This window comes from Pagrus major, chromosome 1 (genome assembly GCF_040436345.1).
Source record: "Pagrus major chromosome 1, Pma_NU_1.0".
NCBI classification, from domain to species: domain Eukaryota; kingdom Metazoa; phylum Chordata; class Actinopteri; order Spariformes; family Sparidae; genus Pagrus; species Pagrus major.
In genome coordinates, this window is record NC_133215.1 from 20122630 (window position 1) to 20149028 (window position 26399).

At 40.0% G+C, this 26399-nt stretch overlaps 2 protein-coding genes across 2 annotated transcripts; both read left to right on the top strand.

The window, feature by feature from the left end:
- Window positions 1–16087: 16087 nt before the first annotated feature.
- fdx2 (ferredoxin 2) lies at window positions 16088–19964 on the top strand. The gene is made up of 5 exons (XM_073464465.1): window positions 16088–16274; window positions 16637–16688; window positions 17663–17769; window positions 18461–18548; window positions 18660–19964. Exons 1-5 carry the CDS (start codon window positions 16088–16090, stop codon window positions 18814–18816), a joined length of 591 nt encoding a protein of 196 aa, XP_073320566.1. The 3' UTR covers window positions 18817–19964.
- An 876-nt stretch (window positions 19965–20840) lies between these two features.
- On the top strand, window positions 20841–26280 carry zglp1 (zinc finger GATA like protein 1). Its single transcript, XM_073474159.1, has 5 exons — window positions 20841–21034; window positions 21948–23252; window positions 23353–23465; window positions 24418–24511; window positions 25232–26280. Exons 2-5 carry the CDS (start codon window positions 21961–21963, stop codon window positions 25362–25364), a joined length of 1632 nt encoding a protein of 543 aa, XP_073330260.1. The 5' UTR covers window positions 20841–21034; window positions 21948–21960; the 3' UTR covers window positions 25365–26280.
- Window positions 26281–26399: the final 119 nt, after the last annotated feature.

Genomic DNA, 26399 nt, shown 5'->3' on the forward strand with positions numbered 1-26399 from the left:
CATGAATAAATAATATTTAATATATTCAAATGTCATATTAATGACATAATGATTTTTTTACAGACCCATCTACACAGCTTAAAGAAAGGTGCAGAATAAAAGTATTTATTTTCCTTAAAAACATTTTCATGATTGTGAATCAATAATTTTAAAATGTCAGTCGGCTCCAAAATGATTGTTTTGTTTGATTGTTTTCACAATCAGAATTTGATCCATTTGGTCTGATAACATTTGTAAAGTCTAGAAGAGCTGCATGACTCAGTCAAGTTAGAAGATGTCTAAAGCAGAAGTTATTGGTCTATGGGCAACACGATGTGGAAGCTATGTGGAATATAATTTCATACCCAGGCGTCGAACTTTTGAGGCTTCACGCGCCAATGAGCAGTTTTCATAGGAATGAACGCAGCCCCTCCTCAGACACCGTATCCACTTCTCATTATGTGTCCATGGTTTGGCTAGCTGTCCACACATTCCTGTCATTTCTCCGCTGATTTTACGCATACAAAAACCATTGGACCCAACAGGAAAACTGGAAATGTGGTGAGGAAAATGGGAAATGTTACTCTGGTAAAATAAGGAAAATAGATAAATGATTGTGTGCCAAAATAAGAATAAAACAAAAAACAGAGTTGAAAAATTAGATAGTCACACTGCATAAATGAAAGTTATATTCAGGACTCGTCTGTTAACTTTTAACTCCTCAAACCTGCAGCCAACTGAGAAACTGTAGCTCCTTAGGTGAGGAAATGCCTCGAGGAAAGTGAAATGAATTCTTTCCATGCAGGGGATTTCCACACGCCAGTGGTTCACTATTAGACTTACAAAATTGTGTATCTTTCATGTCAGTGGAATGTGTAGCATACGCCCCTCCCCTCTCATCCACAGAGCCCCGACCATGAGAAACCCCATGTATGCATCAACTTTAATTAAAAAGCACATTACTGAATGGATTTTGGTCAAATGACTGTGCGACCGTAGATCTGGCAGACACTGTCTGTGGCTGAACTTCCAGTAAAGATACAGTCATCGTCTTATTCATGTTTTTTTCATTTGATGAATCTCATCTCCTTGTTTTGTCTGTGTTTACAACATCATCTGTTCAAGTGCACTGCTTACTTATCTGTTTATTTTCATTTTACTGTGTAGTTATATGTTTAATTATCTGTATCCTCAGCAGCTGTTGTTTTAAATGTGATCTATATATAAACTGACAAGACTTGATTTGACCGAGAGTCTGACTGCTTGTTTACGTGTGCGTGTGTACAGATTTATTTTAGTCTCTATGAAGTAATGTGACCAGGTGCTGCCTGCTAGACTCTAGAGAAAGGATGAGGTAAGTGTATAAGGATAATTAAAGGTCCCTGTTTATATTTATGTGTATGTGTGTGTGTGTGGCGGGGGTTTGTCATTTCTCTGTCTATGTCTGGCTACTCTGTTAGATGTTTGCTGCGTGGGCGAGTGTTCATGTCTTGGAATGCGTATGACTAAAACTGCATTATGCACCGGCTCGACACACCTGTCCACACCACGTCACCTCCTGAGGTGTCTGGTTTTGGCTCAACGTTTTTATGAGGGGACCCTAAAGATAGTCTCTTCTCTATAAGATGATAAAGAGGTGATTAAAAAGCACACATGACTCAAAATCCCTCCTGGTTTCGTGCGTTAAGTGTATGTATACATCATAGGTTTGACAGCACTTGTGTCTGTGTGCCCTCTTGTGCGTGTCTGTGACCGTGTCAGCAGGAAACCCCGGAGTAATAATTCACACAGCGCAGTGACAGGAGCTGCTGCGATGCCCGGCGCAGATACACCATCCCTGGCTGAGGCGACGTCGCTGACAGCTGCCGCTTTTCCAGGAACAACCACACCAGACCGTTCAACTGCCACCTGCCAATCCTTTATCATCACCTCCCTGACCTTGTGTTGAAGTGTGTGTGTGTTTGTGTGTGTGTGGACACAAAGGGGAAGGGGTGCAGCACGGGCAGCGGCAGGAGATAAAGTGAAGGAGTCAGTTTGAAGAACTGCATCACATGAAAGGTTGCAGGGAAGCTGGTGGACGGTAGATGTGTGTGCATGTGTGTGTGTGTGTGTGTGTTATAATTTCCATAATTAAATTCATGCGGACCATTAATCATTTCCACCAAAAGGGCACATTCTTACCACTATGACAGCCTGTGTAATGTTCATTTGCTTAACAAATTATCATCTCAAATGAAAGAAAGCTTTGGCTGTTCTTTGGCTCACACCTCATGTAATATAATATCTCTTTTTCACTGGACACGTCTGGCCCGAAAGCACAATGTAATGAGACTTTGGTGCCAATTTGAACTTGATGACTTTTCCGGAGTTTGATTTGACCCAGTTGAGCCTCCTCTCTTCTTCTCTTCTCTTGCACGCTCTCCGATCCATTTCCCCATAAATCTGTCCCATCTTAATCCTCCTCCAGCCGGCTGCACAAACCCCTGAGATGTAAAAAAGAATGAGGGCTTTGTTTGAGTTTGCTTAAGCGTTGCTTAAATCTTAAATCATCACAGCTCTCTTACAGCTTGGAGAGACTAATCTTCTCACATGTCTTCAACCGCAGCAGAGCTTTCGGTACAAACATCAACATCAGAGAGAGACCTAGATTCAATCTGAAGCGCAGAAGACAAAATCCTCCGCAGCTCGTTCGAGCTCTGTCACCACAGTTTTTATTTCAAGGCTGCAAAACAAATTTGAGGAGGAGTTGTTTGCATGCAGAACATAAAACAAATGATTTTACACATGTTGGGATTCTACAAACCATTGCAGACAGATGCTTTTATTGTCTTTCAGTAGTTTTTTTTTTATACCTTAAAGCACAGGATTTAAACTGAATTCAGCAAATTTAGATAATCTAAGAGAGGAGAAACTATGTTTGAGCCTAAGACGACCTGCGTACATCATGTGAATTAGGTGCCAGTCGACACAAATTACATTATGTATAGGAATTTCCCCATATTAGGCTGTCAGAAATGATTTAAGTTGAGACTTCACATCACCTCTTAAAGGGTCAATTCTGGTTCACCCAAATTACAAACCAAATTTTCTCACTAAAGTGTTGTGGTATAATTTTGGACTGATTTGCGACTTTGACATCTGCCTCGGTGTTTGCTGCCAGTTTTTCTCCTCAGATGCATGGAAGTGAATTAGTGGCGCTCGCAGCCTTGAAGTGGCATTTTAAGATTTCAACAGCAGCGTTTCTTTCCAGAGTCAGTTCTCCCTTATTCTGGATCATCCACAGAAAGTTGTCAGCAGTTTTCAACTGTAGCAACGGATAAGTAATTTCACTGAAAACTGCTCAAAGACTTCATATCATCAGTACAGTCGTGTGTGTGTTTGTTTTCACAGTGTCACATTTGGGGGCTAGATTCAACTTTAGACCAGTCATTTCTGGACTGCATGCCTGTGTGACAGTGTGAACAGTCGTATGTGTGTTATGGACAGTGGTGAAATATATATAAGTACGTTTACTTGAGTACAAACTGAAGGTTCTTGTACTTTACTTGAGTATTTCCAGTTTAAGCAGCTTTATACTTCTACTCTTCTCAGAGGCAAATGTACTTTTTACTCCACTACATGGATCTGACAGCTTTAGTTACCAGTTACTAAAATGCAACATACACATTAATGCAGCAGTAATATTAAAACTCCACCACTATTTTACTGCAGAATGAGGACTTTTCATACTTTAAGTAAATATTGCTGAAAACCCCTATATATTTAAACTGGTGATTGATGACTTTTTTTGCTTTAACTTATAATTCTGAAGTAAATGCTGATTCTACTCACTTTTACTATGCTACTTGGTGTGCTGGATTTAGTTTTTACCAGAGAAATGACGGTGGAATTACAGCACAAAAGTGCATCCGCCATTGTGCAAGAGGCATTGTTTTTTTTACCTGACACTATTCCCAGGTAACTGTGGAACAGCTGGAATAACTCTGGAAACTACACTGGAGGGTGATAGATGCCGAGATAAAACATCAGTGAACCGACGGGCATTCACCCGATAGAAAACACTCCCATGTTGTGTCATAGCCTGTTCCCCAGTAACAAAACCTGATAACGCATTAATACAACCAAGTGTTTTATTCTATTCATACACTGTGATCAGGATTTATAGGTCAAATTAGGATTCTTTCCTCGCTTTGGACAGTAGCCAAGTTGCTAATGCTGTCTTTTCAACAGCGGCGCCTACAGCAATACCACAGAAAAAATATTAAGAGAGGGGAATCTGAGCAGTTGCCTATATCTGCTTTAAGTAAGGTTTTGAATGCGGGACTTTTACTTGTAGTGGAGTATTTTCACAATGTGGTATTAGTACTTTTACTTAAGTAAAGGATCTAAATACTTCTTCCACCACTGATTATGAATAGATACACATCAAAGACTGGCCTACACACCACTGGCCTCCTGAGTTGTCTCTTATCATCTCTGCTGTGCACCGAAAGCTGAAAGCGACGAGCACCAGATAATAAGAGTTCCCAGACAGGAGACGACCACCCCAACAGGTACAACACACACACACACACACACACACACACACACACACACACACACACACACACACACACACACACACACACCAACACACACACACACACACAAAGAAAAATGCATCAGATAAGAGATACACACACTGCGTCATAACCTTTGAATAACAAAATAAACCGTTTACTATACACCACTCAAATTAATATGAAACTTGTGAAATGACCATATTCAGATTTAATCACTCAAACATGGATTTTTTCTCAGTGGATTTTAATGTGTTCCAGACGTCCGTGTTGCCTTTTGAAGACACAAATAAATAATTTCAAAACCTCAAAGCTGCTTTCACAAAGTCTAGGAAGAAAAAACTGGGGCAGTTTTATGCACACACACTGTTGGCTGCCACAACATAATGCAACAATAAAGCAATATTTGAGCCACACACACGTAATAGGTTTCCATGCTGTCTTGGGCCGTTTCAGTCTGCAAGCAGCACTGATAACACTGTTTAGACTGGCTATTCTGTGGAATCATCTGTCTAAATCATTAGAAAAGAAAGATGTGCTTGTGTTTTGTTTTGGTCCCGAAGAGGATGAGGGATGGGTGTTCGGTGGAGAACGTGCAGGAGGAGAAAGGGAAACAGCGATGAAGTACGCCAGGAAAAGCAGAAATGATGTACTGAGTTTTGACGTGTCTGATACCAGGGTTATGATTTTTCCTCGAAGTAGCAGAGGCATCAACCTCAAATATAGCAAACAACTTAAAATAGTCAGAAAGTTCTTCTTCTTGCAAGTTTCATTATTGTTTTGATGCAGAATCGTACAGCCTTTAAAGGCAGGAAAGCAAAGCACTTCATTTAAAAGTTGAAAGTGAATCAACTTCTTATCGATTTAGAGTATAAATTCCTAAAGTAAACTGTTTTACTCAATCTTTTGTTTCACTCTTTGCACTATTTGGGCCTAACTTAAAGGAAAATAACACCCAATAAAGGAAAGTTTTGTCATTATCTACTGGTTATTATTATTATTATTATAAGGTAAGGTTTCGTAGTCCACAAAAAGTTTCTGGAACTTAACAGCAAAACAGCAGTGCAGCATTCCCAAAAACAAGAAGTAGTAGGGGGACTTCTTTAAATCAAAATCGACATCCCAAATTCATTTTAAAAGACGCTATTTAACCCCCTTTTTCAGCTGAAATCTTAGCTGATAAGCTAAAAGCACCCCATCTTCAGTGGGGGCATTAGCTTAACTGTTTAATGTCTTTTCAAATCAATTCGGGATCTTTGGGCTTCTGGGGACTTGGATTATGCCAGATGCACTGTATGGAGTGATTTTCTTTTTCTTCTTTATGTTTTATAACAAATTCCTATCTACTTCAGTTGGTTTGCTGTGAAGCTCCAGAAATGTTTTGTGAACTACGAAACTTTACCTGACTTTCCATCAGCACAGAATTTTCATTTTTGGGTGAATTTTCCTTTAATATCCATCTGTCTTAAATACAATGTACCCTGACAGTGCTCAATTACATTCTTCATTAGGTGGGGCTAAGTAGAGTATGTGTACACACTGGCACACACCTATACCTGAAAACATCTTTGTTTGAATGAAAATTACCTCTAATTGTAATAACAAACCACTGTGAGCACACACGTAATTTTCTAGAAGATAACCATTCATTTTAAAATACACTGTTGAAATAAAGACAATTTATAGCCGCAATGAAAAGTTGGCTCATGTGGAGTGAAACAGAGTCCAGTTTGTCATGGAGTTAACACCTCTCAGTCCCCAGAGAGACATTGTACTCCGGTTGGGACTAGATGTTTCACAGAGGCCAGGTCTAGATCACGGAGGGTCAATTACAGTCACTGTTAGAGCCGTAAATCAACTCCATGACACACACACACACACACACACACACACACACACACACACACTCACACACACACACACACACACACTCACACACACACATGCAGGCAAGCAGTCAGGCATACTCATTTAAGCTAAAGTGCAGAAACATGAATACACATTTGCACATGCAGACATGCATACACATGCAGATGTTTTAAGTTTATTCGCATAATGTACAGACCTCTCTCTCTCGCTCTTTGTGTCACACACACACACACACACACACACACACACACACACACACACACACACACACAGTGAAAGTGATCTTTACCTGCTGTCAGCACATCAGAGCCGAGGCCCGGAGCTGCTCTCCTTCCCCAAGGACGCCTATCAATCACTCTGTTGCCATGACAACAGAACGCCTCTGGTTGGTTCACATGACGATCTAAGTTTAAAATTGCCGACGTGCCCCTGGTAACCATTAAGTGATTGACAGGTTAGTGTTTAATTGGAAAGCTTTAAGAGAGGGAAAGGAAAAGAAAGGGACATGATATATTGAGATCGCAGCATCTGAGGACACAGTGCGTTTAACAAATAAAACTGGTGACGTTCTATTATTGAATTACTAGAATCAGAAAAGGCCAAGTATTCAACAGTTTTACATTGCTGTCAGTGTACTTACACAGAAATCAAGATACAGCTAGGAACAAGGACAGCAACTGGACAAACAGGTTAAAGAGTGGCAAAGAATAAAGACTACTGAACAATAGCATGTGAAAATTAAGTGTATACAGTATATTTAAATCTCTGATCAGAATCAGAATCAGCTTCATTGTATGTGTACACAAACAAGGAATGTGGCTCTGCTTAAATATGCTCTCAATGTACAGGGAATAGTTTTTAAACATTAAATCTAAAAAAAGAAAATAAATAATAGAAAAATTTAGACTAACATGTACAAGGAAAAAAAGTCCAATTGTAAGGAGTGCAGAATTTTCAGCAGTATTTACATTAAAAACAGTATTTACATTAAAAACAGTGGCAGGAGTTATTGCACAGTGGTCTTTTCTGACACTGTTAAGTGTTCATCAGCTGAGTGACAGCCTGGAGGAAGAAACTATCTCTGTGTCTGGTTGTTTTGGTGTACAGTGCTCTGTAACGCTTATCGGAGGGGAGGAGCTTGAACAGTTTGTGTCCGGGATGTGAGAGATCTGCAGAGACATTACCTGCCCGTTTCCTGACCCTGGACCGGTACAAGTCCCGCAGTCCTGCAGACCTGATTGTCTGTTGCAGTCTGTTCCTGTCCTATTTGGTTGCAGATCCAAACCAGACTTAATGATGTATAGTATACACCAAAGAGTCAGTATACAAGTAAACTGTACTCTGTGTTGGGACATTACAAGTACTACAAAGAATTAATGCAAGGAACTACAGAAGGAATACTGAATAAATGTCATTGTTGTCAAAAAATCCCTTAAAAAGACCAAAACCGACAATGAATTGATCCTAACAAGAAAAGTCTGTGTAGTCAAAGTCTGATATAGTTTAGTCCTCTGTGCTATAGATCCCTAAATGTGTATCAATCCACCGATGAAACTAGTTCCCTCAAAAGTGCACCATTTTCTCCTGGTTGAATAACTTGCTATTGTCTAAGTTCCCAGATGTTGAGGAAATTACTTTCTTAAAAATTGAACCGGATTTGTGTGCGCAAGTCAGAGAATGGAACAGTCAAGAACATATCATTGTACAGCACCAGCCTTACCTTTTAGCTTAAACTTAGAGAGGTATTTAGGGGTCCTAGTAGAATAGGTTGTGAGACATCTCGCCTCTGTTTGGTGAGCATTTCACATGCACATTACTTAATGGGCAGGATGTAGCCAATCAGAGGCAGAGTAGGGCGGGTCATGCAGAACAAGGTAGTATGATCCAAAATAACGCCGCTACAGTAGCAACTGTATGTCTGCCGAATGACTGGAGTGTATATATTTTATAATGAATATATAAAAATATATATTTATACAACGCCTGTTACATAGTGAGGCACAAAAGTTACGGAAGTAAAGGCTCGACTCCAAACCAGGCGTTTCAGGCAGTGCAGGAACAGTGTTTTCTGTGGGAGAGAGTAACTCCCTTTGCCGTGGACTTTGGGTTTTTCACTTTGCAGACCTTTTACATGCACAAAAATGCAACATAACACAATAAAGGAAAGGCAAAAACCCAAAAAGCATAATAGGACCTCCTTAAGTCGGCAAGGCAATCTCAGAACAAGATCCATTTAACAGCTGTTCTTGAGCACTGTGCTGCTGTTTTAGCAAATTATTTAGCCTGTATAAATCAAACGATGATAGGGCAGGAGCACGTCCTGGACTCAAACTGAGTTCATTGGAGGCACTTTCTTTTCATGATGGTGTCTTAGTCATTAGCACTCTTGCCTCACAGCAAGGAGGTCCTGGGTTTGAATCCTGGTTGGGGCAGGGCCTTTCTGTGTGGAGTTCACACGTTCCCCCTGTGCTTGCGTGGGTTTCTCCACCATGAAATCGTGCACGCGCAAATTCTCCGGTCATTGCCTTTGACCAAGGTGCAGGCTTGGATCTGGGGTTGGTCCCTAGGCACTGTACAGTGGCTGGTCACTGCTCCAGGATGAGTTAAATGCAGAGAAGCAGTTTCACTACATTGTAAATGTATGATTGCATGTGATGAATAAAGAGTCTTCTTCTTCTTCTTCTTCTTGACTTTTGACTCGGTTTACCATGTCCATGCCCTGACAACAAAGGACTTTTTAAAATTGTTTTTAGAAAGAGGGTGCCTTGAATTTCTTGTGATTTTTAGGAATTAGTTTGCCTTTTTGAAAATGAAATTTATATTTATGGCCTGTTTTTAAATATTCGTGTCAGCAGTAAGAAACAAATGGATACAAGTAGCCACAGATAGTTGAGAGTTGTCAGAACGTGTTGTGAGAAGGACTTAAGTATTGTTGGTTTAGTCTTGTTGTTTAGATGTGAGAAAAACCAGCATACATATCCTTTCCCTCTCTTCATGTTATGTAAATGAATGTTAAAATCGGATCTACATTCCACTTTTCGCCAAATTTAGCTTTAAAAAAAACATGATTGGAATGAACCTTTAACTTCCTTGGTGTGTTTGGATTTGTTGACATGATTGGTTGCACCTCCATGACCTCCCAAGTCTTTGACCTCTCTCTGCAGCCTTTCTTTATCTGGTGTCAAAGGTCAACAGTCAGCGGTCAGCGCTGTCTGTCACGGGCCAGACAGTAGTCCCTCAGACCACAGACTGAAACCACTAAACCAAATCCAGACCTCAAGCTTAAACAAACACTATCACCGCTGGCCGCTGTGCAGTTTTTAGTGTTGTGTGTGAAAAAGGTCATTAATTACTAACTACTCAACACAACCTTGAGCCCCGGGGAGACTCCTAAAACGTTGGTACAATTAAATGTGTGACACACAGTAGAGAAAGTGTCCCAGACACATTAACATCACAAGAGTTTGACTAAGACGATGTTTGCCCTGTAACAGTGCCAGCTCCCAGGCTGCTGTGTTTACTCACACTGATGGTAAGCTTTCCTTTTGTTTGGCTCAGGAGCGAGCATTTCCCACACACATGAGGCATGACCAGGCATCGGGGCACTTTTTTGTCCCATACCTGTTTCTGATTAGTTACTCTCACATGTTTGTGTGAGTCATCTGAGAGAAGGGAGTCACGACACTGCTTGCACAATGCTGCTCATATGCAAACCTGCAGGTACGTTCATGCACACACATAAAGTGGTTACATACACGAAGACGATGATAAGATGACGATAAGATTAAATGGAACTCTGTTAACAGTAGTTCAGACATGTCCTGTTGTCGATACATTCTCATTGAGGTCTCGACAGGATGCCAGCTGTAAAGTTTGCTAAATCTTGAATCATAAAATCTTCTACAAGGAGCTACACTTTTAATGCCTGTCAATGGGTCGTATTTCCAGTAAAACCAGATTAAACATTTACGACAAGCAGATGGGAAAAGCCTTTGTTTACATTTTCCCAGGCAAAGTTTTGCAAAGACGTTATTGCCAGTTAAAAGGAAGCACAGCCAGGAGGAGATTTTGCTTTAGGTAATTGTATTTTTGACATTATATTTTGTGGTTATGGCTGATACTGGGGCAGGAAATGAGGTTAACCTGGGGTAGGGAGCCCAGACAGCTCTGGCAGTCTTCGACAGAAATACACTCATCTCACGTCCGAAGAGGAAGTGCAGGGATTGTGTTGAGTGCAGCAGACCCTGAGACGATCACTTGCCATGGCGCCCTCCAACAGGCCAGCCAGACCATGTGGACCAAACACCACTGCAAGCAATGTGATCAGCCCATGAAGATAGGGGAACAACTCAATCACCAGAATAAAGGGCCAATATGTCGAAACTTTAAATTCTTTATGGTGCACCTTAAATTTTCCATTTTATGTTGTGGCAGCGCTCTACTACTCACACTTACAAACTTTGAAATGTGCATTTTTTTGGCAGCCTTCTTGTCTGTAACTCCACCATAGTCTCATTCACCTCTTGGCATGAAAGTCCCTTTATATCCATGTAATATGAATGTGATATGACACGTTTTGTAGAAATGTCATTACGGCACGTAAACCACATGTACGAGCAAATCAGTGGTGTGCAGAAACATTAACTGCTGACATTTTATCCAGACGCCGGGGCTGGAGGGAACAGAGTTGGTCGTTAAATCATAAGTCATATTACAGTTATTAATCTTAATAACCACCGCATTACCAATATGCATCCTGCAAACAGCTGTGGTTAAAAAGAAAAATAGTATTTAAAATAAGTGGCAGATTTTTTTTCATTTGCTTCCAAAACAAATGCACGCGCTAGCCACAGGGGCCTCCAGTAACAACACAAATTGTAGTTCCTTGTAGTTGCTTTGAGAGAGCTGTTTGTATTATTAAGCTGGGCACCATAAAAGCACAAAATTTAAGTTTGGGGTGTTAATTTGTTGGCACTTAACTGCATTGTTCAAAGCAGCTTTAAAGGCAGCGTTGCTCAATGAAACGTTCAAACTTTCCCTCAAGAACACATATCAGACATCTGTCCAACCCTGAGCGGACTGTTCCTAAAGGAGGGCAGTGAAACAGGAGAATTAAAATGAAACAGCTGCCGTCCTTCAACCCGGTGGCCTAATATAGATCACCATAACTGTTCTTACAGTAAAGCCAGAAATAACATGAAACAGGGGAACTAAAATCTGCATACAGACAGTGGGTAAGCATGCAAGAGAAATTTGTAATCATACTCGCACACATCGACATGCTTGGAAAAACTTTGCAACTCCAACTTTGGATATTTCTTTGCCTTACAAAACTTTTCAAACACCAGAAAAGGGATAAAATCAAAGAATAAGGTTGGTTTTATTCTATATTTTCCTTTCTTTTCCAATAAATAATCCAGTGTAAATATCACCACCATCAATTGTATTAGTTCCTCTCTCAGTATTTCCAGCTTCCATTTCTGGTCTGTGGCTCACTTGTTCTTTAAAATACAATTTATAGTTCCATTTTTTAAGAAAAGAAAAATAATTTCCTCAAACTGCTAACAATTGAAGTTTTCTGGCAGAAGTCACTTGGACATGAATGAATACCAACTTTTTCTTGAGACTATTTTCAGCGAGTATTTACAATTTTAGTGAGTATATGTACAACACTCAAATTAAACTACAGTGCCCATTTTTATTCCATTGATGGTTTAGATCATCTCATGGGATTTGTGGTTAATAATTAAGATATGGAATATCACCAAACTTATCATTTAAAAGAAATGTAAATACACCTTTTCCATATTCCAGATGGCCACTTTTCAAAATATGAGACTCAAATCTTCAGAGGTGGCAAAAGTACACACATTCTTTTCTCATTTAGGAGTACAGATACTTGTGTATCCAGACTCTGGAGAAGTAGAAGTACTGATTTAACTTCTTTACTCCAGTTAAAGTAAGAAAGTACAGTACACTCTGTAATGTACTCAAAGTATAAAAGTAAAAAGTATCCCTTTGTAGGACTTTTCTACCCACCATTTCTGTGCAAAGTTGACTTAACCTCATGTCATAGTATTAATATACAGTATTAATATAATTCAAAGACTATTAAACCTAAAGGTAGAATCAGTAGGATTTGTCTGAGCTGTCCGTAAACTCACCACAAAGATAGTTGATTGTTGAGTCTCATATACATATTGGGTTGGTAAAGTGTCCTGAGCAGCAAAATAATTGAGACGATAAGAAAATTGAGGCAGATGGTACAGTACAGTACAGTACAGTAACAAAGTATTTGTACCTCGTTACTTCCCACCTAGGCAAATCTGTTGTGATTTCCAAGGTGGGAAGAATTTGATAAATAATAAACAATACTGGGAGCGCTGATGGGAGTGATTGTATGGCCCCAAGAGGAATGCTGGGAAATGTTATGTTTTTCCATGCTCTATCTGCCAGTGGAAACATAAGCTGCGCACATACACATGGTGTCCTCTGGGGAGATCCAGACAGATCGCTAAATCACTGCCCAAAATGTCCACACAGGCTGTTGCTGCTGGGCGACATATGTTAGAAAAGTGTCTGTTAAGAAGTGTCTCGTTTAAGTGTTTCAGTGTGACTGTGTGAAGGAAGTCTGCTGGGGTTTGTGAGTTATTGTACTGGATAGTCATCAGGGATAAGTGGAATGTAAACTGAAGGAACAGCTAGGGGCCACTTCATATCCAAATCAAGTGTAACACCCTCCACCTACCACACCTCTGCACATACACACACACACCTGCAGGACCTGAGGACAACAGGGCCCAATGATGTACTAAGAGCTGTAAATTCACAGACTTCACAGGTGAACTGTCCCTGGGCACTAATCCTGTGCAGGTGTGTTTGTGGGACATTACATGAAAGTGTAATGGCGTTTCATTATGTGGATAGAGTATATAAAGTGTAATAATCTATATGCCAGGGAGGTGACTCCCAGCACTCCCTATAAAATAAAAAGTAGGCATGAGAGTGCCTCATTTACTTTTTATGGCCATGGAGGGAACCTCTGGAGCCAAAGCCAGATGGGGGGTGAGTATATATCTTAAAACCAGCTTAAAGAGTGGATTTCCCCCAGATCATCGTGAAACACTGAAGGAAAGATAAGAAAAGAAACAGAAGTTATAGTGTTATCCCTGTGGATGAGATCATCAGTCATTATAGAGTCACTAAAGTCTATAAATCACCTCTCAAATATCAACACAACGCTCCTCTGGGGGAGTTTACTACTCTGTTAGAGGATTATATATTTAAAGGCTCAGTTCTTTTTTTAAGATAACTTCCTTTCCCTCCATGCAGATGTCAAGGACTGAGAGAGAGAGAGAGAGAGAGAGAGAGAGAGAGAGAGAGAGAGAGAAAACAGAAAGCCTGAGCTCTTCACATGCCTCTAGTCATAACATCACTTCTCTTCCTTCATACACCAGTGGTCTCAGCTTTCTGCTTCCAGCGTGAATCAGATTTCTTATCTAGGTTTGTCTTCCTCTACAGCACGGATAAACAAGGCAGGACATGTACTGCATTGTGCTGTGCTGTTGTGTGATGCTGGCAAGTGCAAAGCTTAACACTGAATGCGACTTTGTGAGAATATGAAATATTATATTTTGATTCTTTTGAACCGTGGGAAAACCTGTTTTTCTTAACCAGAGACGAAACTTTAACAGGCTTAGACTGGTCAGAGCGGCAACAGGGATGAAACAGCAGCAAAAGTAGTGTGCTTGTGTGAAGTAAGAAAAAACAGCAATACCACAATGGAAAAATACTCAGTTACGAGTTAAGACATGCATTGATATTAGATTAAGTTTATATAATCAGAGTTAGATTATATTACAATATTGAAATAGTATTAGTGACGTTAGTTGAGGTGGAGCTAATCCGACTCCAATCCAAAGTGAGATGAATGTAGTGGAGGTGAAGGTAAATATTCTGATACTGACAGTGAATGTTCCTATAAAGGGCAATGTGGTTTAGACATATTAGTCAAAAAGATTTTTTTAAAAAGAAAAAGAAAAACAGCAATGAATAAAACAACTATGAAAACCAAAACTATGCAACATCGTCCTCACTTATCACCAAAAGCATCTTGAGAAAGCATTGAGCCCTGTCTAATTCACAGCTAACAGACCAAATAACGTTTCACAATGAGCATTCAAAGAGTATTTAAAGCATCATTATATCACTTTTTTACCTTAAAATAACAGCTTCGAAGTCATTTTGATGGTACAGCGTCTTGTAATAGGGTGTTACGGAGCCACTCCACCCCCCTATCACTTGTTTCTGCACTATGTAACTTCAGTGAGAGGGTAGGATCACAGCGTTACATATGTGTTTACTTCAACATACAAGTTTTCAACAAATAACACTGTTATGATGTGATGAGTTTTGTTTGTAGTTAGCACCTTACACCTGACAAATTGTTACAGACCTTAGATTTCTATATAAGACAGGGGTGTTGCACTCAGAAACTAGGGTAGGGTATGCATTATGCTGAATGGCCCCTTTCAAACTGTTATGTTGTTATATGTTTTACTCATTAACATTGTTAGTCATAGCTGCGTTTTAGATAGATCAATCTATTACAGTACATCATATTTCATAAAGTCATTGTATATCAGATAAATGAAGTCGAGTAAAATATGTAACATTAATGTGTAAAGAAACAGCAAATGGAAATACTCAAGTACAAGTACCTCAAAATCTGACTTAAATACAGTACTTTTTTTATCCCTGCCTCTTTTTTTTGTGTGTGAAGTAAAAGACCTTCAAAATATCACTGTACGAGTGCTACTGCTTCTACCTCCACCCTGATGGAAGCAAATAAATGATGTTGGGAGTTCGATATTCTCTGACGCACTGTAGATTGTCATTCATTTACCTAATAAATCTCCTGTGGTTGGTGCCTTTACTCAAATAATAAACAAATTTGAGGTACTTGTACTTGCATTTTCATTTTAGTAGAGTGTTTTAGGTACTAGTTACTTTACAGATTAAGACTTACAACAGGTGATGATCTTAGAAAATATTACCTCAATATTGCTTTTTTCCTTGTTTTGTTTTTTTTAGCTTTGTTTTGGCACAGGATGATCTTTCATCTTGAATGGGATTTTATTTATTTGTGTTTATCTGTAATCATTTGTAGTGTTGTTGTGAATGTTGTAGGGGTTGATGGGATGGGGATGGAGGAGGGGTGTTTTCGTCAACATATTTTTGTTTTGTCTTATATGTAAGGGATTTCACTATGAAATAATAAAATACACTATGAAGAAAATATCATGCTTTGTTTGAGATTAAGATACCAAACAGTATGCAGAGCAATTTAAATTTGCTCAACCTTGACCAGCTACACATGACAAAGTACTGCTTACATGTTAAAAGAGGTTATCAATATTATTGAACCGATAATAGGCTATATTTATAGCAACACGATGAGTACTTGCACTTTTAATACTTTAAGTTCATTTTTTTGCTCTTACTTCTGTTCATCAACTTCAGTAAATCTGACATAATTCTCATGTTATGATCTTTATTTCCTGCAGTGTAAGAAGCAGCAGCGCCCCCTGCTGTCAGAGCTGTACGTCACAGCTGAGACGTCGTCGCCACAGTCCTCTTCTCCTATTGGTCGCTTGCGGCCATGTGACCAAAACATAATCATGGCGGCCTCCGCTGCAGTCCGGTCGAGCATGGGGCTGACTTTCAGACTTTCTCGAGTTATACCGGACTGTAGCACATGTCCTCTCAACAGGTTAAAGAGCTGTGTGAGCAGCACGGCTAATGTACAAAGAGGGGGTTCATTTGACAGCTTCCGGACGATAAACCGACACCTGCAGACGAGTATAGGTGAGTGGTGCAGCTTGCTAACACCTTTTAGCCTCCATCAGAAGCTGGTTCTTCTCTCGGGACTGTTTGTTGATAATAAGTGGTAATAAATAATATTTTTGTTCCATAGTTTATAGTTTATGTTGTTGTTAATGCCAGCAAAGTCTGGTGCGCAGGTGGTGGAAGGACACCAGAGGTTATTACAGTCGAAAATCTGCTCAATAACACTTGTGTAACTTCAAGGCAACATTCCCAGTTTGGCTGGTGCAACTTTGTGCAACAAGTCAAGCATTTTCCACATCCGGCACAGTCAGGAGGTGCTGATATCACCACTGACAGCAGAAACACTCACAGTCCTGTTGTTCTTGTTTCTTCTTTCAAAGGTCTTTACCACAGTGAGGAGGGGAGCTCCAATGCAGAGGACCCAGAGGATGTGTAAGTTCACTACGTGCTTTTATTTTGAATTGATACGGTTTTCTCAGTCGGTGTTTATGCACAAATCCTACTAACAGATGCGCCACAAGTCCAAGTAAGTGGAGGCTACATCGAATATTCTGGGGAAGTTTGCTCAATTTTTTGCATTGTCATGCTGAACTTGCATTTTTTTGCATACTGAACCAATCCTGAACATAGACTGAACCAGTTGTTAACTTTAAAGTGAAAAGGTTGTGCTCTAAACCAACAGCTTACATAGTCAGTATGCATGTAGGAGACCAATTGTACACAAAACTTGCTTACCTCTAATTTAAGGGTAAAAATTTGTAAAGTTTGATGTATTTTTTTATTTCTTTAGTCATAATTTGGTGGTTCCTGCTTCTCAGAGTGGGTCATCGCTATTGGTTTTATCTCAGGGTCCTTCTGTCCAAAGTGTCCTTTAGCAAGGCACTGTACTCAATGAGAAGCAAAATTTCTTTGTACATTTACAAAAAACTATTACAGTTGTTGCTCCTCTCAGTGTGTTTGAGCTCGAAACTGGCTTGTTTGTCCCGATGCTTAAAAAATAAAAACAAATGTTAACCTACATTAGTTAGAAAATGGCAGCACTGATAAATAGCAGTATTCAGTTAGCCAGAAATGTAATGTAAGCACTGGAGAGGGCTTGGTGCTCTTAAAATAATACAGCATAAACAGTGTATAGGTAAACAGTTTCACCTGACAAAAAACATGAATTGTGTCTCTAGAGGCGCAGAAACAATTATAATGAAATGAAAAATTGATTCATTAGTCAGTGTTTTTTTCCCTCACATTTTTTACACTATAAATGCAACAATGTGCAGATTTTGTGTGATTCTTTTTCAAGCCTTAAAAGAGGCCAATGATGATTTTCAACTTTTCAAAACCTTGCAAGTTTAACTCAAATACGTGACTGTAAATAAAGCAAAATAATTTTTCACCTTTCTGCTGTTCAGGGTGAACGTGGTGTATATAGATCGGTCTGGAAAGAGGATCCCAGTTAAGGCCAAGGTGGGAGATAATGTCCTCTATCTGGCTCACAAGCATGGAATTGACCTGGAAGGTGAGCATTTACACAGGTGGGCCTAATTCAGATCAAATCAGGTGTTGCGGCGAAAATGCCAGCCCTCCAAATTATTTTGACATGGTAAGCTGTTTAGGCTGCGCCGGTATGGGCTGCAGGGGTTGATGTCATACTCAGTTCAGTTCAGTTCAGTTCAGCCAATCGCATAACCCAGCAATCAGACAGGCTGGTCAACAGTATTGTAGTTCAAGCTGTTCACACTCAAAATATTTTTTTATAAAATTACACTATAAACAAAGTCTGCAACTATGATACTTACGATGTTTTTTTCACGTTGTCTCATAAGTGCTGGCTGACATGACAGGCTAGGTGTCAGGGTGATCAGATACTGTCTCACAGGCCAAAAAAAGGTAAATGCTTGCTTACGTCCTCAGACAACATTGTGCTGCCAGGTGACTGCACCAGCAGGGGAAGAGAAATACTCCCCAAACTTAACGTGAATGGAAATCCTCTCTGGAGGAACTGTTTCTCCCAAGCATAAAGCTGGAAACTAGGCGCATTCTTGGCAAAGTTCACGGACCAAACAATGATATTCTCCCAGCTGTGTCCTCCCTCACCGCTGCAATGCCTGATTTGTTCTAAATGAGGCCTTAAAGTTATTTTTTAGGTTTTATTGGAGCATGTTGGTAAGACAATTAATGCTCATTAACTGTGTTCCTTTTTCATTCAGGAGCCTGTGAGGCATCACTTGCTTGCTCTACATGTCAGGTCTATGTGAGTGCCGACCATTTTGACAAACTGCCAGAACCTGAGGAGAGGTAGGTCTGCGACAAATGATATCTTCCTGAACCATTTCAGTTTCAACTAATGTGTCTGATGAGGTGGAAGGGAGGTCACTGTAAATGTTGACGGATATCTTGGCGCTCTAGGGAGGATGACATGCTGGACATGGCGCCCATGCTTCAGGAGAACTCCCGGCTTGGATGCCAGATCACCCTCACCCGAGAGCTTGACGGAATTGAGCTCACATTGCCCAAAGTCACCAGGAACTTCTATGTGGATGGGCATGTGCCCACACCTCACTGAGAAGAGGTCCAAATGATGAAGAGGGGGATTGATGGAAAATGACATGGGGTCTCTGCGCTGCCCCTGGAGTGACGGGGTGCGACCATGAAGAGATACACTGCGAGGATAGTGAAGTCCGTAGCATCTCCCAAGACGTCTTGAAGAGCGACTAATTCCACAGTTAACCAATGACAGGACCGGCCTGCAGATGAGATCAGGCAGAGTCGGACACTATATGAGTGAAGGTGAAATTAATGGTTAATTCCAAAAAAAACAAACAAAAAAAACAAAAAAAAAAACCTGTGATGGTTTAACTGATATTGTATTTATTTTTGTGGATGTGTTCTCAGGCCAGCATTACGGCACCATTCAATCTCAAAAGCTGTTCTTTGTTAAAACACCCCATACATTTAGAAACATTTCATACTTGTTTTACACATTGCACACCTGCACAGAGCAAGTTTTAACAAAGTTCATCTTTCTGCCGTTAAATGGAACATTCCTTGTTACAGCTCATATACGCACAAGTATCACAAGCTGATCATTTCTGCCAGTCCATCTTTGCCACCCTGATTCACTTGTCAGATATTGTATACATAGAATTTACTCTCATTTATATGTTCATTTGTAGGTGTTGTCATGGCTTATCAGTACGTACCCACTCACTGTAATTAGCACCAAGTCATAAACCCTCAGTTTTCTTCTGCATGGCCCTGGAGAAGAAGAAGAAGCCATATGATGAAGTGGTGATGAAAGACAGTATTTGACTGAAGCTTAAAGGGTTGGTCTCTTAAATATAGTGAATAATAAATCAGGATTTAGACTGTTAATAATTTCATTTTATTCACTATAGACATTTCAAATCATACATGGCTGAATTGCTTCAAGTGTTCATTTAAAGCACTTCCTGCCAGGTGCCAGTGATTCTGCTTAATTAGTTGATCTGGGTCAGGTGTGCTTTGATCCAGAGCAGGATGGAGGTGGAGACTTATCTGTTCTGAAGCTGGTGGGCTTCATGTGACCATGGATTGAGTTTACTACATCTACCCTTTACTTGTTAAGTCTACTGTACTTGTCCAATTTACGCACAAATATAAGTGGATTCTGTATATTATGTCTTAGGAATTACAAATATTTAAAGTTGTGCAATAAAATCAGTTTTAAAAAGATGTTTTTTTGTCTCTTAGACTTGTCATTCCCCAAGGACTAAAAATGGGACAAATATAAATTTGTATTGTTTCATCCGAGCAGAAATAACCAGTAGTGCATTGTATATTAGCAGGCAGCCATTGTCGGTAAAATCGCTGCATTTGTCCAGCAAATATTTCAACAGGCGTTTGTGTGGTCGCAAAGAAGTGTTTGCAGCAGCTACAAAGTGAAACTGGGACTGTGTGTGGGCAGCGCTTTTATTCCCCAACAGGTGTAATCCAGCAAATCAAATACACCCGCGCAATGTTTCCTGGTCCAGAACACGTCATAGCAACCACCAGCTCCATCGGTGAGAGTTACCACAAAGTTGGCACAGTTTTTGGCACAGTTTTCTGGCGATCGATCTGAAGATCTGAGGTGAGCATGAGCAGTAGTGCACAACGATTACAGGTAAACTGGGTGGACTGCACGTTTTTAATATTATTTCTGATCCGATTTTGAACTGTTCTCTTCAGGCCCAAATGATCAAGACGTGGTTATCCATAGAGGCCATGACAGGTCAAAAACAGACAAATAGAGGCACGGATCTGCAGATTTTAAGCTAGATCACAGTTAAAGGTTGTGCGACAGTTGAATCCTGTAGAGCTCTAGTAGATCTGCCTGAAACTATGAGAAATCAGAATGTAGGCTTTGGTTCAGCATGGCCATAGTTAATAGGCCAAAAGTAATAAAGTAGCCTACACAGACTTCTGTATATGCTACTAAATCGACCATCATTCAATATTTTGAGTGGTCCGAACATATATAGGCCTAGGTGAGGTCATAGCATAGGCCTTTAACTGCAAACATGAGAGAGAAAAGGAGGAAGAATCTACAGCTTCATAATTTCAGTGATTTTCAATATTGCGTCATTGTCCGCTCGAGCTGCTTCTGCGCTCGCGACAGTCAAACTCAAGACAACCGCGAAAATCTTCAGCGTTGTAGAAGATCAGAGCCGCACCAGGGTTCTAGAACACCAGAGCCGCATCAGGGTTCTAGAACACCAGAGCTGCACCAGGGTTCCACGGGTTGTTACATTTCCACTGCTGAGGTGCGTAAGTTACGTTTTTTTGAAAAACGTCTCTTTCTCAAAACTAAAGGCTTCATGTGAGTTTTCTTTTTTTTAGTGTTTTTTTTCCTTCCAGGTTTTTAAATTTAAAAATGTCACCAGTCTAGTCCTGTTAGCTAAAACATAATGTAGGCCTAATGGAACATTGCAATAATACTATCCTAAAGTCAATAAGCTAACTCACTGTCACCGTTGTCCACAGTTTGGAAACAAAAATGTTAAACACTGCAATAACCTAGCTTACCTGTTGTCACTGTGGATATAAATGTGGCTCAATTTGTGTAATATTCTATGTTGTGGCAATGTTTGAAATCCATTTAGCTTCTAGAATAGAGGTATCTGACCTTTTTAATAGCTTGTGACCCCTTAATATGAACCAACGTTTAGGCAGTGAAGAACATTTACTCAAGTACTGTAGTACAATTTTGAGGCACCTGTACTTTACTTGAGTATTTCCATTTTCTGCTACTTTATACTTCCACTCCACCACATTTTGTAGGCAAATATTGTACTTTTTACTCCACTACATCTATTTGATAACTTTAGGTACTAGATACTTTGCAGATTGATGCATCAAGTAGCACATTTAAAAAAAAACAGATTCCGATAATCCGAAAAAAGCTGAACATCGCTTCAGGTAATTGGCCATGCAGATAAGGGGTCGACCCATAATATATGGTATAATAATGTAAATGTATTTAGAATTTACTTTTACTTGTATTTTTGATACTTAAGTACATATAATATCAGATACTTTCAGACTTTTACTCAAGTACTATTCATATGGGTTCAACATAATTTTGTGTTGAAAAATAATTGCTTTTATTATTTCCTACCTCGGTAATGAACCCATGACAACTGATCTGAAAGCTGTTTGTTTGTTATTATGATGCAGACACTGCCCCAACATGAGCACGGGACCAGAGACGCAAGCTTCCTTCATCCAGGGAAACCAGAGCGCAGTGGAACATGATGCCTCTCATTCAGCCCTCTTGTATCTTTTCCAAGAAGTTTCCAAGCTAGCTTCCCCCATCCACAACAGTTTCCTGGACACAAATTTGCCCTCCCCATGGCTAAATGAGACTTCTAGGCAGGGCGCTTTCGTGGCTAAAAAAGAGGACGAGGATGCACATTCATTTCAAATCTCTAACGGCTCCCACCAACACGGTTTGTCTCATAAGATGAAAAAAGTGAAGGAGAAAAGTCACAGCAGTAAGGTCACAACTTTTGTTGACCCTCAAGTATTGAGTCTGATCAACCTGCAGTGTGAGAGGCTCCTGCATCACAGTGATGTAGAGGAGTCTGACTTTAGTTCAGCATCATCTGACACAAAATTAGACCTTTCAGTAGACAAAGCAACAGATGGAACAGATCAGAGAGTTGGAGGTGACTTCATAAGTTTTGAATGCACTTTGAGACCATCTGTTCTTGTCTATGAAAGAGAAGATATCCCAGCTTGTGTTAGTTCTGTGGACGATGTAAGAGTCTGCAGTGGAGGAGCTGGAACACCAGAGTGCTGTGTGAAAGACTCCAAAGTGGGCTGCTGTGTTCAGTCACAGGCTGCTGAAAAAACTGTCGCTGTTAGACCAGAGCTGGGGGACGAAAATTCAACATCATCTCAACCTCACCACAGAGACAAAAGAGAGAACAAGTTCAGTGTTCACAGACAATTTGAGTTGAACCAGGAGAGCAAGAAGAATTGTTTGTCTTCTGAACAGGATATTTTGAAGGTACCATTCTCCGAAAATGCATCCCTTAGTACCCAGCTGACTTTTATTGCAAATGAAGATGCGAGCGTGGCTCTTTCAAAGCCGGCACTAACGCTAGACCATAATGCAAACCTTGCTTGGACTACAGAGCCCCCATGTGACAAAATCACTGCTTCTACACCAGAATGTACACATGCTCCCATAGAGGAAAAATCCCCTCCAATTGCACAAGTGAAATCCTCAAGCTATGATGGAGAAACGAACCCCTCACCTTCTGCACCATCAAAACCAGAACACAGACAAGTGCAAAAGGAAAAAATTGTCCCTCCATTTACCCAGAAGTGGAGAACCAAGACTCCTAGAAAACAACCCCGCCCCAGCCGGAGTGCTGATATCCAAGACCCGGACTTCCAGGGAGTGACGTTCAGGATGGACACGGAGCTGGACGACAGTAGGGAACAGTGTCGGCTCCTCATAACTTCAAAGTACAGGTAGTGAGAGACTTGTTACGTTTTTTTAAAAGAATTTAGAAGATAAAATAACAATAAGTTAAATGTACTCGCTCTTTTGCTGCTTGTGTACCCATCACAGCAAGGAGCTCTGCAAGAGTGTGAGAAAACCGAGGCCGAGGACACGTACAACGCAGAAATCCCTCAAAACAAGCGGCTCGGATGAGGAGAGTGACCCCACGGCCAGTGTTTCCCGTGAGTAACACTCGAGTACCTGCACTGTTCAGTGAAGCTGATGTAAGTTCATGTTGTCAATTTTACAGGCTCGCTAGACAGCGATGTGAAAGCCTGAGAAATTTCAGCTGATAGTCACTAATGAACTTTAAAATCTATATAATACACGGCACGCTCTAATCTCGTCCCCTTAATTCAGATAACAAAAAAATACTCAAAATTAGAGATTATAATAAATTAAGGGGAAGGAAGAGTGAATAAAGTACATAACTAATGAAGTAAATGACTGCAATAATTAAGTTTCAGATATATGTTTAAATATAAATGCTGCCTTCTTATGTGTTTACAATAGATGCTTCAGAAGTATTACTCTATTTTACTTGAAATAATATCATTTGAGGTATGTATTGCATGAAACGTCAATTTTCTCCACTAGAGGACGCCACCACACCAAAACATGTGACTTGACAGCATCACTCTGGACAGGTGGTGTACATTTGTACAAGTATTTATGAAAACTGCTGTGTATACATCCTCCAACCACCCATATCATGGGTATCAGCTAGTTCTCAGAAGACCGTGAAATTCAATATAAATTCCAACATGTGATTTTTACTTTCAGCTGTTAAGCCGTTGGTTTTGAGTCGGTGTATTTTCAGTATCAGTAGACTGAAACTTTCTTTCATGGCATTTCAAATTCCTTGCATTGATTCGAGTCTCTCCTTGGTAACACATTTCAACAAAACTTAACAATTTGAAATTTGCCTGCTCATAGGATGACATCACTCTTCCGGGTTGTATTACTGATCTTATTGATGAAATGTAGCGTTAATTATTCAGAAAATGTTATGATGCATCAAAAATACATCCTTCACTTAGACAGAAACTGTTTCTTGAACAGAAATGTTTAACTTCACTCATTTTAAAATACCTGTAACACTAAAGATTGTGTTTCTTTTCTGTTTCACAAAAGAGGGTAAAGTCTGTGCATCGTGCTGCACCAGGAAGACCCCCATGTGGAGGGATGCAGAGGACGGGACCCCCCTCTGTAATGCTTGTGGAATAAGGTAGCTGACATTAACAGTGGCTCAGTTTACAAGCACACAGTTTTCTGTTTTTGCCCTAATTTCCAACTAAACTGTTCACATGGCAAATGAAAACCATCGTTCAACAACCTTCTTGAAGAGAGGTGTCGCAAAATGTATGCATATCCAAAAAACAGTTGATAATCCAAGTCATTCATAATGTTTAAAAAGTAGGTGTGTTTCTTCTTCTGACCAGAATTGTGGGCTTTTCTTCTGTGCAGGCGTTTCTAACTCAGCTTTGCAAACAGTTGGCTGGTTTGTCTACAATGCACACAGCTGACTGTATGCCGTAAACACAGAGGTCTCAAACTGCTGTAAAATCCCCGATTGAGACGCATATTCTGAAGACGTTGTATACATGTCCAGAGAACGCTCCTAAAATAATAATAATCCCGGAATATCCCAAATTTCTTAATTGGAAAATGCTTCATTTGGAATAAGGCCTATTAGGAATATTCAAACAGAATATGCTGCTTACATGACATGTATCAAATTCTGAATATTGTCATATCTGGAATAACAGTGGAAAATTAGTGTGCATGTAAATGTAGCCAGTGATCCTTAACCGAGATTAGCTTCATATATTCATCGATAAATACCAACTATTTATGAGGTATGGATAAAAATAGCCTCCATCATGAAACCTGAACATGACAGGGTGTAATCATCAGTGTATTCTTTTTCTGTCTTGACCTTTTGAAGGTATAAGAAGTACAGAGTGCGCTGTGTCAACTGCTGGCATATCCCGAGGAAAGAGGGCAACTCCAACTCGTGCTGCCTCAAGTGTGGAAACTTTGTGAGGCTGACCTCAGCTCCACGGAAACGCACCACCTAGGGAACATACACAGAGCGAAGGTTTTTATGTCCACATGTGACAAAGCTCTTCACACACACACACACACACTTTTGCACATGACCGTTCAAGGCTACACTTTCTGCTCTTGCAGTTCTTAGTTCTCTATGATTCACTACAGATGTGACTGCAGATATGGAGGAGCAGCACCAGCGTTTTACATCTTAGGTGACTCTGAGTATTTAAATTAGATTCACTGCTACAGGAAAAACATTCAAAACCTTCAGAACTCTTAAAACACTTAAAAATGGAGGACGATGTCTAAAACATGATCTGTACTTGAAGCTTTACCTGCACTGTTTGTGCTACTGGCTGACCTATGTAGCATGTGTGACGGATATTTATACAGTCGATGGGTTTGTTTTCTTCTGTCTCCACAAAGAGAGATATATTGTTGAAGCACAGACAGTTTGTAGCAGAGCTGAGAAACATTTGCGGAAATTAATGGCATACTGAAGGGCTACTATGAGAACACATTCAGTGGAAAGTTTAGTCATAATTGGTGACATTTTTCATCTAAATAGCTTCAGTGTTGCCTGTGTATGATGGTCTGCAGTGCCAGATGGCTGCAGTAGAAAGTCATTTCTGTACAGGACCTGAGCTCAGCGCTGTGTTCACTGTTATTAACTGAAAAACAATTCACTTCTCTTGACCTTGACTTTGAGACTGTCTGCTAAGTTCAGCAGATAGACATTAAGTTGCACGAGTTAAGTTATTCATTTTGTTGTCTTTGTCTTGTTTCTGATTTGTAATTGTTTATTTTCTCGTTGTTTGTTTGCTGTGTTGCTGGTTTAGTTGGTGCACTGAGTATTGCTGTTTCCCATGAGAAGAAAAAATTAATTTTTGTGTGAGCTTGCATTGGTTTTGACCCGTATTAAATTCAGTATGAACCATCCAATTTGTTTCCTGGTTCTTTTTTAAGGTACTGTACTTGATGTAATCCCCTACTAAAAATGCAGTGACTATAAAATAGTGTAATAGTTTCATAGGGGTACACATATCGCATTAAACTATGTG

Excerpts from the sequence above, each read along its gene's own strand:
- fdx2 (XM_073464465.1), top strand. The coding sequence starts at position 16,088 with ATGGCGGCCTCCGCTGCAGTCCGGTCGAGCATGGGGCTGACTTTCAGA. Across the intron at positions 16,275-16,636 it reads ACACCTGCAGACGAGTATAG|GTCTTTACCACAGTGAGGAG; the intron begins GTGAGTGGTGCA and ends CTTCTTTCAAAG. Across the intron at positions 18,549-18,659 it reads CTGCCAGAACCTGAGGAGAG|GGAGGATGACATGCTGGACA; the intron begins GTAGGTCTGCGA and ends TTGGCGCTCTAG.
- zglp1 (XM_073474159.1), top strand. The coding sequence starts at position 21,961 with ATGAGCACGGGACCAGAGACGCAAGCTTCCTTCATCCAGGGAAACCAG. Across the intron at positions 23,253-23,352 it reads CTCATAACTTCAAAGTACAG|CAAGGAGCTCTGCAAGAGTG; the intron begins GTAGTGAGAGAC and ends TACCCATCACAG. Across the intron at positions 23,466-24,417 it reads CCCCACGGCCAGTGTTTCCC|AGGGTAAAGTCTGTGCATCG; the intron begins GTGAGTAACACT and ends GTTTCACAAAAG.